This window comes from Ixodes scapularis, unplaced genomic scaffold (genome assembly GCF_016920785.2).
Source record: "Ixodes scapularis isolate PalLabHiFi unplaced genomic scaffold, ASM1692078v2 PGA_scaffold11__112_contigs__length_91849675, whole genome shotgun sequence".
NCBI classification, from domain to species: domain Eukaryota; kingdom Metazoa; phylum Arthropoda; class Arachnida; order Ixodida; family Ixodidae; genus Ixodes; species Ixodes scapularis.
This window is the reverse complement of record NW_024609837.1, coordinates 66459541-66469056: the sequence shown is the minus strand read 5'-3', so window position 1 is coordinate 66469056 and position 9516 is coordinate 66459541. Positions and strand designations below refer to the sequence as shown.

Sequence of the window (9516 nt, the reverse complement as noted above, 5' to 3'; positions counted from 1 at the left end):
TATTTAAAAGCATAATGTATGGTGCAGTGTCACAAACTGAAGAAGAAATGCTAACATGCTTGGGTTTGCCTTTTTTTTATCTTTGACTTGTACACACGGTTGTTCTAAAATACTTCTGGGGCGATACTTTTAAGATACCTCGTGTCCTATGTAGACCTCTCCGGCGTGTTGAGCGGTTTGAAGTGCCTTTCGTAGAAACAAAGTACGGAAAAAGAGCGCGAAATTTTTACGTTCCATTTATTTTCAACAATTTGCCAGATGATGAGTGGGCAAGGAAGAGCGGCAGCTATGCGGTCACTTGACAATCCTTTCTGCTTCGTTGGGCAGATTTCGGCCCTTCTTTGGACGTGGTTTCCGATATCTCGTGGCGAGCCAACTACCCTCACCGCTCCGTCACTGTGCAGCGTTTTTGCGCTGCCTGTTGGGGACGACGCCTCTTTTATCTTCGATGTGATGGTTGAGCTTCCCGCCAACACCAAACCGGCACCCTCGTCGACGTCGACAGAGCTCCCGCCGGATTTAAACGCTTGGATTACACCGGACTCCTTCAGTGGGCAAGGAAGAGCGGCAGCTATGCGGTCGCTTGACAATCCTTTCTGCTTCGTTTTGCAGATCTGTAAATATCCCTCCTTACACTCTGGGCGTTCTCGCAATGTGTGTGTGCCGCTCTTCCGATTCCCACTTATGCTTTCTAGCTTTATTCTTGGGTGTGTGAATGTTCTGAAGTTATTGCTATTGTCTGGGGATGTTGAATTAAACCCCGGGCCAAACCAGAGTGAGGCAATTCTTGCTGCCATTGCTGCACTATCGACTAAAACCGACACACGGCATACTGAAATGATGAAAATGTTAACAGAGCTCACAACTAACCAACGTCAACTGGAACAAAAAGTGTGTGACCTAACTACAAGACTCGCAGCAGTCGAATCTCTTGTCGAGTCTCTAGACGTGCCCCAGGAAGTTTCCGATCTTTCTAACGTCGTAAGTGAGGCTCTTCGGGGCGAGACTGTTGCACTGAATTCACGACTTGACGAGCTTGAAGATAGATCACGCCGTGACAATTTAATATTTTATGGCCTCCCCGATAGCTCTAATGAAAATTGGTCACAAACGGAGACGCTCATCCGTAATACTCTTTCCAGGATATTAGACTTGAATTTATCTGATAAAGCGATATCTCGTGCTCATAGGTTAGGTTCGTATATCACTAATAATTGCCGCCCAATAATTGTTAAATTTTCTTCCTCTAAGTCTAAGGACTGTGTTCTTTCTAAACGGCCAAAGTTCAGAGGATCGGGGATTTCAGTGGGTGAAGATTTTTGTCGGGCTACACGACTGTCGCGTAAGAAGCTGGTTGAATTCGGCAAGGCCAGCGGCCAAAGGTTTTCGCTTCGCCTCAACAAGTTCCACGTCAATAACAAAAGCTACGTGTACTGCCCCGCAACTGATAGTGTCTGTGAAGTAGATTCCAATGAGCCCCATGCAGCTATCAGCGACACAACCACCCCAACCACTAGCATTGCTAGACCGCCTGTAACATAGCTAACAAGAGGCCCGGTGGCTAAAACCATTTCTATCCTTTATTCTAACGTGCGAAGTGTTGTTAACAAACGTGATACATTGTCATCCCTCATCGACACATGCTCGGCTGATATTGTAACCCTTACCGAGACGTGGCTCTCCAGCAAAATAGGCAACCTGCAATGCTGTTTGGTTTGGCGCCATCCAGCGACTGAAGCAAGAAATATTGGGTACCCTGAGAGTGGCGGCTGCATTGTTCAAACGTGAGCTTTTGCTCTGGTGGCGCCGCTTAGCCTAGTGTCTGAAGCAAGAAATACTGGGTATCCCAGGAAGCCGTGATCGCGTAACGTGGCAGTAGAGCGGAAGCTACGTCCCTGCCGGGCAAATCGGAACGTGACTGCGTATTACCCGAGCGCGCCTCAACTCCGAAGAAGTCTGTCTTTTCGCTGCGTCATGTTCCAATATCTGTACGTTGCGCTCGTGTACGTCGCGCATTTTGAAGCCTTCGGGACGCAATGTGAGGCTTATCGTTCACCCCTTGCCAAGTAACAGCGAAACAGGGTATAACCGTGCGCTCTCACCCTACTGGCGCCGCCTGGCCATTGCCGGCTGGCCATTGCTGATAACGAAATTTTTGAATGCGAAGGCATGTACAGGTTTTATCGATTTCCTCCTTATCGCATTTCTTGAATCCACCTCGCTTTTCGCTGACTGTCAGCATGGGTTCCGCAAATCATTTTCCTGTGAAACGCAGCTATTATCATTCACTAATGACCTGTTTCGTTCTATTGATTCTGGCGATATTGTTGCCTGTATATTTTTAGACTTCTCTAGGGCTTTCGACACTGTCTCACACGATTTACTTCTTTTTAAGCTTAGTAAGTTAAATATTGACCCTAACGTTTTGAGCTGGATTAGATGCTTTTTATCTGACCGATCACAATAGGTCACTGCTAACGAACATAATTCCTCTACTATTTCTGTATCTTCCGGGGTGCCTCAGGGATCTGTCCTCGGCCCTCTATTGTTCCTAATTTACATCAAGGATCTTCCTGCCCAGATTGCATCCTCTATCAAACTGTTTGCCGATGACTGTGTGTTATACCGCGTGATTACTAACCCATGTGATACTACAATGCTCCAGTCTGATCTCGATATCATTTATTCTTGGTGCTCCAGCTGGGTAATGAAGCTTAACGTTAACAAATGCCAAAGCATGCGCGTTTCCCGCCTTTCGAGGATCGCCGACCCTACTGTGTACGTCCTTAACAATACTCCGTTATCATGTGTCGGTTCGCACAAGTACCTAGGCATACACATAACTCATAATCTTTCCTGGAACATGCATGTGAACTACGTATGTAATAATGCTAACCGCATGCTAGGGTTTTTACGCCGACACTTTGTTTCTGCTGCTGTTCCCGTGAAGCTACAATTATATAAATCCCTAGTTAGGCCTAAACTTGAGTATGCTTGTACAATTTGGGATCCTCGGCAGGCTTCATTATCAAACATTCTCGAGTCCATCCAAAACCGTGCTGCTCGTTTTATTCTTTCTAATTATTCTCGTAATGCAAGTGTTTGCGCAATGAAATTAACCCTGGATCTACCTGTCCTTGCCCTTCGCCGCAAGTATCTTTGCCTATGCCTATTTCACAAAATTTATCATCATAACCCGCTTCTTCGAGACCAGTTATATCTTCGTGCATTCTATATATCGTCTCGCAGTGACCATCAGTTTAAGGTGGGGACTCCATCATGTCGAACAAACATATACTTTGACTCCTTCATTCCAAGAACTTCTAACGATTGGAACCACCTCCCTGCCTCCATTGCTGCCATCACTGAAGCCCCAGACTTCAAGAAAGTAGCCAACGATTTTCTACTGTATAGTACCACTCCTCTCTGTAATGCCTCCGGGCCTTAAAAGTATGCAAATAAATAAATAAATAAATAAATAAATATCTATGCTGTGGACTCTTTAAATAAGTTGAAAGAATCACTTCAAGGTATTAGGGAGAACTTGTGACTGTATGTTTCTGTGTGCATATTTTGGAATAACCATCATCACCTACATTGTTCTGCATCTGTAGATGAGTTTGCGATTTGAACTTCTTGTTTATGGGGACTCTTTCAAGCGTGAATTGTAGGGTGTTGTCCCACAAGCCGCTTCTGGCTTTGACAGGACCGTGTATCTGCCTTGTTAAATGCGTGTTCGAATAAAAAAAAATTATTATTATTATTATTATTATTATTATTATTATTATTATTATTATTATTATTATTAATAATAATAAGAAGAAGAAGTCCAACAGGGCGGTCGTTCACTTCAAGAGCTCTTCATATTTTCCCCTGTAATTAATACTTCTAAAGCATCATTACGACGGGCAAGCTATTCATGCTGCTTATCAAGCGCCGTGTCACTCCGGGGTCAGTCATTTCCCACGCCAAGGCCCCTATCGTCTTGATCTGACTATCGACTTCACAGGCAAGCTTCCACCACATCCCTTGGCGTCACGCTCTACGGCAGTTCTCTCCGACTGGAGCTCTTCTTGTTGAAGCTTCACGCCCGAGCACCGTGCGCCCGAGTTCGACCTGAGTGACAAGAATATATGGCGGTGAGAAGTACGGCAACAACCGTTCTGATTACGGCTGGCAGGATCTACGAGGACCGCAAGCCCGTTCCTTCAGGTATCACCTATTGATTCTCTGTGTCGTGCAGTTTCACGGGTGAGCAACTGCGCTCGAGCTCAGCACAAAACTGCCACGTGGAGTGTTCGTATACAACCTTGACTCATCTCGTTCTACACTTGTTCGAGAAGTGCGGATTGACTGGTGTCTGTGTTGCCTTACCGCTGTGTACTCGCCTTTCCTAATAATGGATTGTGCCAAATGTGCTCGCGCTCTGCCGGCAGATGGCAGATCCCTGACGTGTGCATCTTGCCGAAGGGGTTACCATCTTGGTAAGTCCTGTTCCGGCGTCGCAGATGGGACGTACGCGGGGATGGGCGCTGTCAGGCGAGAAACTTGGAAGTGTTCCACTTGCCGTACCGGCGCCACCCTCAGACCATCCGATCTTAGCGGTGACATTTCAGTAGATGAATCCTCCCGTACCGACGGCAGCAGGGAGGAGATTGTAGATTATGCACCCTTCACCAGTCAGCTGGCATCAATCAATGCCACTCTTAACCAGCTCCTTTCATTGAGGACAAGTGTGGAGACGCTGTTGCCTCTTCCATCTAAGGTTGATCAGTTGTTGGCCTTAAAACCAGCTGTCGAAGAGCTTCGCAACACGGTCCAAGGATTACAAACGACTGTTGACTCTTTTAGCTTGAAGTACGATTCCGTGCTCGCTCTGGCTATGACAAACGAAGAGGCAGTTAAAGAACTTCAAAAGGAGGTTAACACGGTTAAGGCAACAATGACAGAGCAGTCGGAGACCATTGAGAGACTGAAAGACGTGCTTAATGACATGCAACAATACAGCCGTCGTTCCAACATGGAACTGCATGGTTTTCCGCTCTCTCACGGTCAGGATCTAATGAAGGTCATAAGTGATCTCGCTAGGCCCCTTAACCTTCCAACACCTCAGTCGTCAGATATCCTGGCAATTCACCGTCTGACCAAAAAGCCGGACTCAGTTCCGGTTATTTTGATTCGCTTCGCCTCTGTCACCCTAAAAGACGCTTGGATGGCGGCACGTGGTAGACTTCACAGGCTGTGCCAATCAGAAAACCAACCAAAGCTATTCTTCAACGACAACCTTACATCTGCGAATAAGGAGCTTTTTTGGCTGACGAGGACGGGGGCTAAAGAAAAAGGATACCGTTTTGCGTGGACCAAGAACTCTAAGATTTTTGCTAGGAAAGCCGAAGGCTCACCAGCCATTCGAATCAACACAAAAAACGACCTTCTGCTACTGGTGTAAAACATGACAACTTGTTTTTCTGTTCCAGATATTAGTTCATTTATTCAGCTTTTGGGCCCTCTTTCTAATAACTCTTTAACACTTATTCATGTAAATATTCGAAGTTTGCGTAAACACTGGGATGAGTTTCGTGCAGTAATTAATACCTTTACCGCGTCGATAGATGTTTTCGTTCTAACTGAAATTGGTGTGTCATCTTTGCAATGCAATCAATTTCTCGATGGATATAAGGAGTCATTTTATACCCGTGATCATGGTAGAGGTGGTGGGATTGCTATATACGTTAAAGATAAATGGTTACTATCGCCTCTGAGCATATCTCTTGTCCATGCAGAAACACTGGCTGTTGAAATTTCTTTGGCAGGTTTTTCTTTATTTTTGTTAGCGGTTTACAGGCCTCCCTCAGAAAATGTTTCGCTCTTTCTTGCTGAACTAGATGCTGTGCTTAACCAGTTTCGTACGGAAGGACAATTTTGCGTCATTGGCGATTTAAATATCGATACTCTTAAACCTAATAAATCAATAGTTTTTGATTATCTGACTCTGCTCTCAAAATATGGCATTGAAAATATTATCACCTTACCCACAAGAGAAGAACTTTTGGTTCAAAAATTAGTAGTTTCCTGTATTGACCATATCAATATTCGTGCTCCGGATATGTCTGTAAAATCCGCCGTAATTACTCAGAAACTATCCGATCATTACTTTGTTGGATGTCGTTTAGACGCTCAGGTACCCGAAGAGCAAGGAACCAGGCGCGATTGTTCGTGGATTTTAATAACGGATACGGTACAATTCGATGCTTTGGTCGCTGCCTTTGACTGGAACGAACTCCTGGGGTCCATAGAACCTTCCAATGTTTATAAAGCTTTCGTCGAGGTATTTCAATCCTTTTATTGTGCCGCCAAGAAAAAGGTTAATTTCAAACGACGGTCTTATAAGCCATGGTTTAATTCTGATATTATGACTGCAATCAAAGAAAAAGATACGTTGTGGTCACGTTCCCGTCGTTCACCAAACAATTTGCAGTTAAAAGCAGAGTATCGAAGCGCTCGGAACAAAGCTAATGCAATTATACGGTCTGCCAAACGATGCTACTTTCAGCGAAGATTCTTTGAGGCAAGATCGAATCCACGTGAAACATGGAAGTTGATTAATTCTTTTACAGGGCGCGGTGAAAAGGCTTCGCTTCTTGACTCCCTTCAAAAACACTTCGGCACAGATCTGCAATCAGTAGTAAACGACTTTAACAAACTTTTTGCATCGTCATCGGGCTTTGCGCGAGACAGCGATTTCAAACCGCTTGCCTCGAGCGCAAGTATTAGTTTATCAAACTCGGCGTTTCTTCCTCTTCTCACAATAGAAGAATTACACTCCATTTTGTTTTCTTTAAAACGCAATAAATCTCCTGGTGTTGATACAATTCGTATTAATGATCTCTGCCGAAACTTTGGACATGTTCAGCACGTACTTCTCACCATGATAAATCAGTTCTTGGTCTCTGGCGTCATTCCAATTGAACTCAAAACAGCACTTGTGAAGCCTGTTTTCAAGGGAGGATCGCCTAACAAGCCTGAGTGCTATCGCCCTATTTCTATATTACCTTGCATTGGAGAAATTTTGGAAAAGCAATTGTATCTTGTAATGTCCAGCTTCATTGAAACTCACAACATCCTGTCGCCTAACCAGTATGGTTTTGTTGCTGGAAAGGGCACTCAACCACTGCTGGAAGATTTTTCTGACCTACTACACAGTGCTTTTGATCGAAACTTATGTTCATGTGCAATTTTTCTTGATGTCGCCAAGGCCTTTGACACGGTCAGTCATAAGATGCTTCTTTTTAAACTGCAGAATTACGGTTTCCGTGGACCATTTATTGCATTGCTTAAAAATTTCTTTCTTGACCGCTCCCAAATCGTATCTATAGGAAATTTCAAAAGTGCTCGGCTGATGCTAAAAGCCGGTGTGCCCCAGGGATCGGTTTTGTCTCCATTGTTATTTAATCTTTTTGTTAATGATATCTCAACAAGGCTCACTAGTTGCAAAATTTTTCAGTATGCGGATGATACTTTACTTGTCTCTAGTCACATTAATTACCGCCAAGCTGTGCAGTTATTGCAACATGATTCTGCACGTCTAATGGACTGGTTTTATGACAATTATATTACTATTAACACATCCAAAACCAGACTTGTTTGCTTCAGGAATCCGCTGAAGAGTGTAGAATTGGACTCATCATTTATGTTACACAGATCCAGCTGCCTTGATTGTACATGTAGCTCCCTGAAATATGTTTACACTGTTAAGTACTTAGGCATATTCTTTGATTCAGATTTGTCGTGGTCAACGCATTTAACCCATGTTTCTGGCAAGCTTCGCAGTGTGTGCTGCTTACTTTACAATAATAGGGTGTTTATGCCATTTGCCGTTAGAAAATCAATTGCTACTGCTCTTGCTTATAGTATACTAAGGTATGGCATCACATTATTTGGTAACTGTGCAGAAATATGGCAAACTAAAATTGACCGCATCCTTAGGAATTTGTTAAGAAGTGTTGGTTATCATTATGATCTTGCACCAGAAGCTGACATTTTTGAGGCTCTACAACTACCTAACTTCCATTCACTTTTTCTGCAATGTGTTGTTCTTTCTCATTTCTGGTGTAGCGAATTTAAACATCCCTTTGTGCCCCGCAGAGATTTGCGTACCTGTGATCGCTTCATAATCCCCCGGTGTTTCACAAGATATGGTAAGCGAGAGCGCTCTTATTATGTGCCATACATTTTTAACCGACTCCCCGACCACTTCTTTGAAGCTACAAATAGGAGAAAATTGAAAAATCTATTGAACAGTTTTACGATTTAATTCATTGTACAATTTCAATAATGTATTGTTGTGTTATAGGTTGTATCTAATATGTTTGCTGGGATATTGTGAGTGATTATTTTCTGTTTCTCACATAGTGCGATACATGTTTTAAATGTGTGCTCTACGGACTTCGTCTATGCTATCTGTAACATTTCATTTGCTGGGTTCTGTCCTTCAAGCCTCTACTGGCTTCGACCGACCCGTCACCTTATAGTGTTATGAAGGTATCTAAATAAATGAAATGAAAATGAAATGAAAATGAAAAAATAAAAATGAAAATTATTATTATTATTATTATTATTATTATTACATTAAGATTATTAATTATTAAATTACATTAAGATTACAACCTCAAAGATTACAACCAATTATTTTCAATTCGACCTAAGCGCAGTGGTGGTGGCATCGCTGCTTTTATCCATCAAAGGTGGCAAGTTTCTCCCCTTGATTTAGTTTTTTCTCATACTGAATCTCTTCCACTCAAACTTGAAAATAACGCTTTTTCGCTATCTGTTCTTTGTTTCTACAGGCCACCTTCAGAAAATGCTAGAATGTTTTTAGATGAGCTAGAATTAACTCTCTCCTCTTTATCCTCTATGCAACACCTCTGCATTATAGGCGACCTTAATATAGACGTATCGAAGACAACGGCACCAATCGCATGTGACTACTTAAATATTTTATCGAACTTTGTTTTGGAATGCGTTATTGACGCCCCCACTCGAGAAGAATTTCTAGGAACAAACCTCGTCTCTACTTGTATTGACCACATTTGCATACGGGCAGCAAGCGATCGTGTTGACAGCGCTGTAATTCTTGAAAAGTTGGCGGACCACTACTTTGTTTCCTGTCGGATAACACACACTTCGACCTCTGAACCCCAGTCTAACATTATCAGAGAGGTCCAGATTATTGGCATTGTCTCTTTCGACAAAGCTGTTGCCTCTTATGACTGGGATGGCTTTTTGGGCTCCGCTAGTGGCGTTGAAATGTATGCAGAATTTGTTCAGGTTTTTAACTCCTTCACTGAAGCTGCCAAACGAACTGTTACCTTAAAAAAGCGCAGACCCCATCACGAGTGGTTGACTTACGATATCCTTAAGAAAATTAAAGAAAAAGACGTTTTGTGGAGCCGATGTCGGAAGTCGCCTAATAATGCAAATTTGCAAATTGAATTTCGGCAGGTCAGAAATTGCGTC

The 9516-nt window shown here is 43.2% G+C and overlaps 2 protein-coding genes across 2 annotated transcripts; both read left to right on the top strand.

Annotated features, from left to right (window-relative positions):
• Positions 1 to 573: 573 nt before the first annotated feature.
• LOC121045804 lies at positions 574 to 1542 on the top strand. Its single transcript, XM_040499092.1, has one exon. It carries the CDS (start codon positions 574 to 576, stop codon positions 1540 to 1542), a length of 969 nt encoding a protein of 322 aa, XP_040355026.1.
• A 2591-nt stretch (positions 1543 to 4133) lies between these two features.
• On the top strand, positions 4134 to 8867 carry LOC115329296. The gene is made up of 3 exons (XM_042289021.1): positions 4134 to 4212; positions 4344 to 5293; positions 8847 to 8867. The coding sequence occupies exons 1-3, from the start codon at positions 4134 to 4136 to the stop codon at positions 8865 to 8867; spliced, it is 1050 nt and encodes a 349-aa protein (XP_042144955.1).
• The last annotated feature ends 649 nt before the right edge of the window (positions 8868 to 9516 follow it).

Bases quoted from the DNA above. Each gene is read 5' to 3' on its own strand.
- LOC115329296 (XM_042289021.1), top strand. From the start codon at position 4,134: ATGGCGGTGAGAAGTACGGCAACAACCGTTCTGATTACGGCTGGCAGG. The intron at 4,213-4,343 runs GTATCACCTATT...TTGTTCGAGAAG, and splicing joins CCGCAAGCCCGTTCCTTCAG to TGCGGATTGACTGGTGTCTG. The intron at 5,294-8,846 runs GCGAATAAGGAG...TTGTTTCTACAG, and splicing joins TCAACGACAACCTTACATCT to GCCACCTTCAGAAAATGCTA.
- LOC121045804 (XM_040499092.1), top strand. From the start codon at position 574: ATGCGGTCGCTTGACAATCCTTTCTGCTTCGTTTTGCAGATCTGTAAA.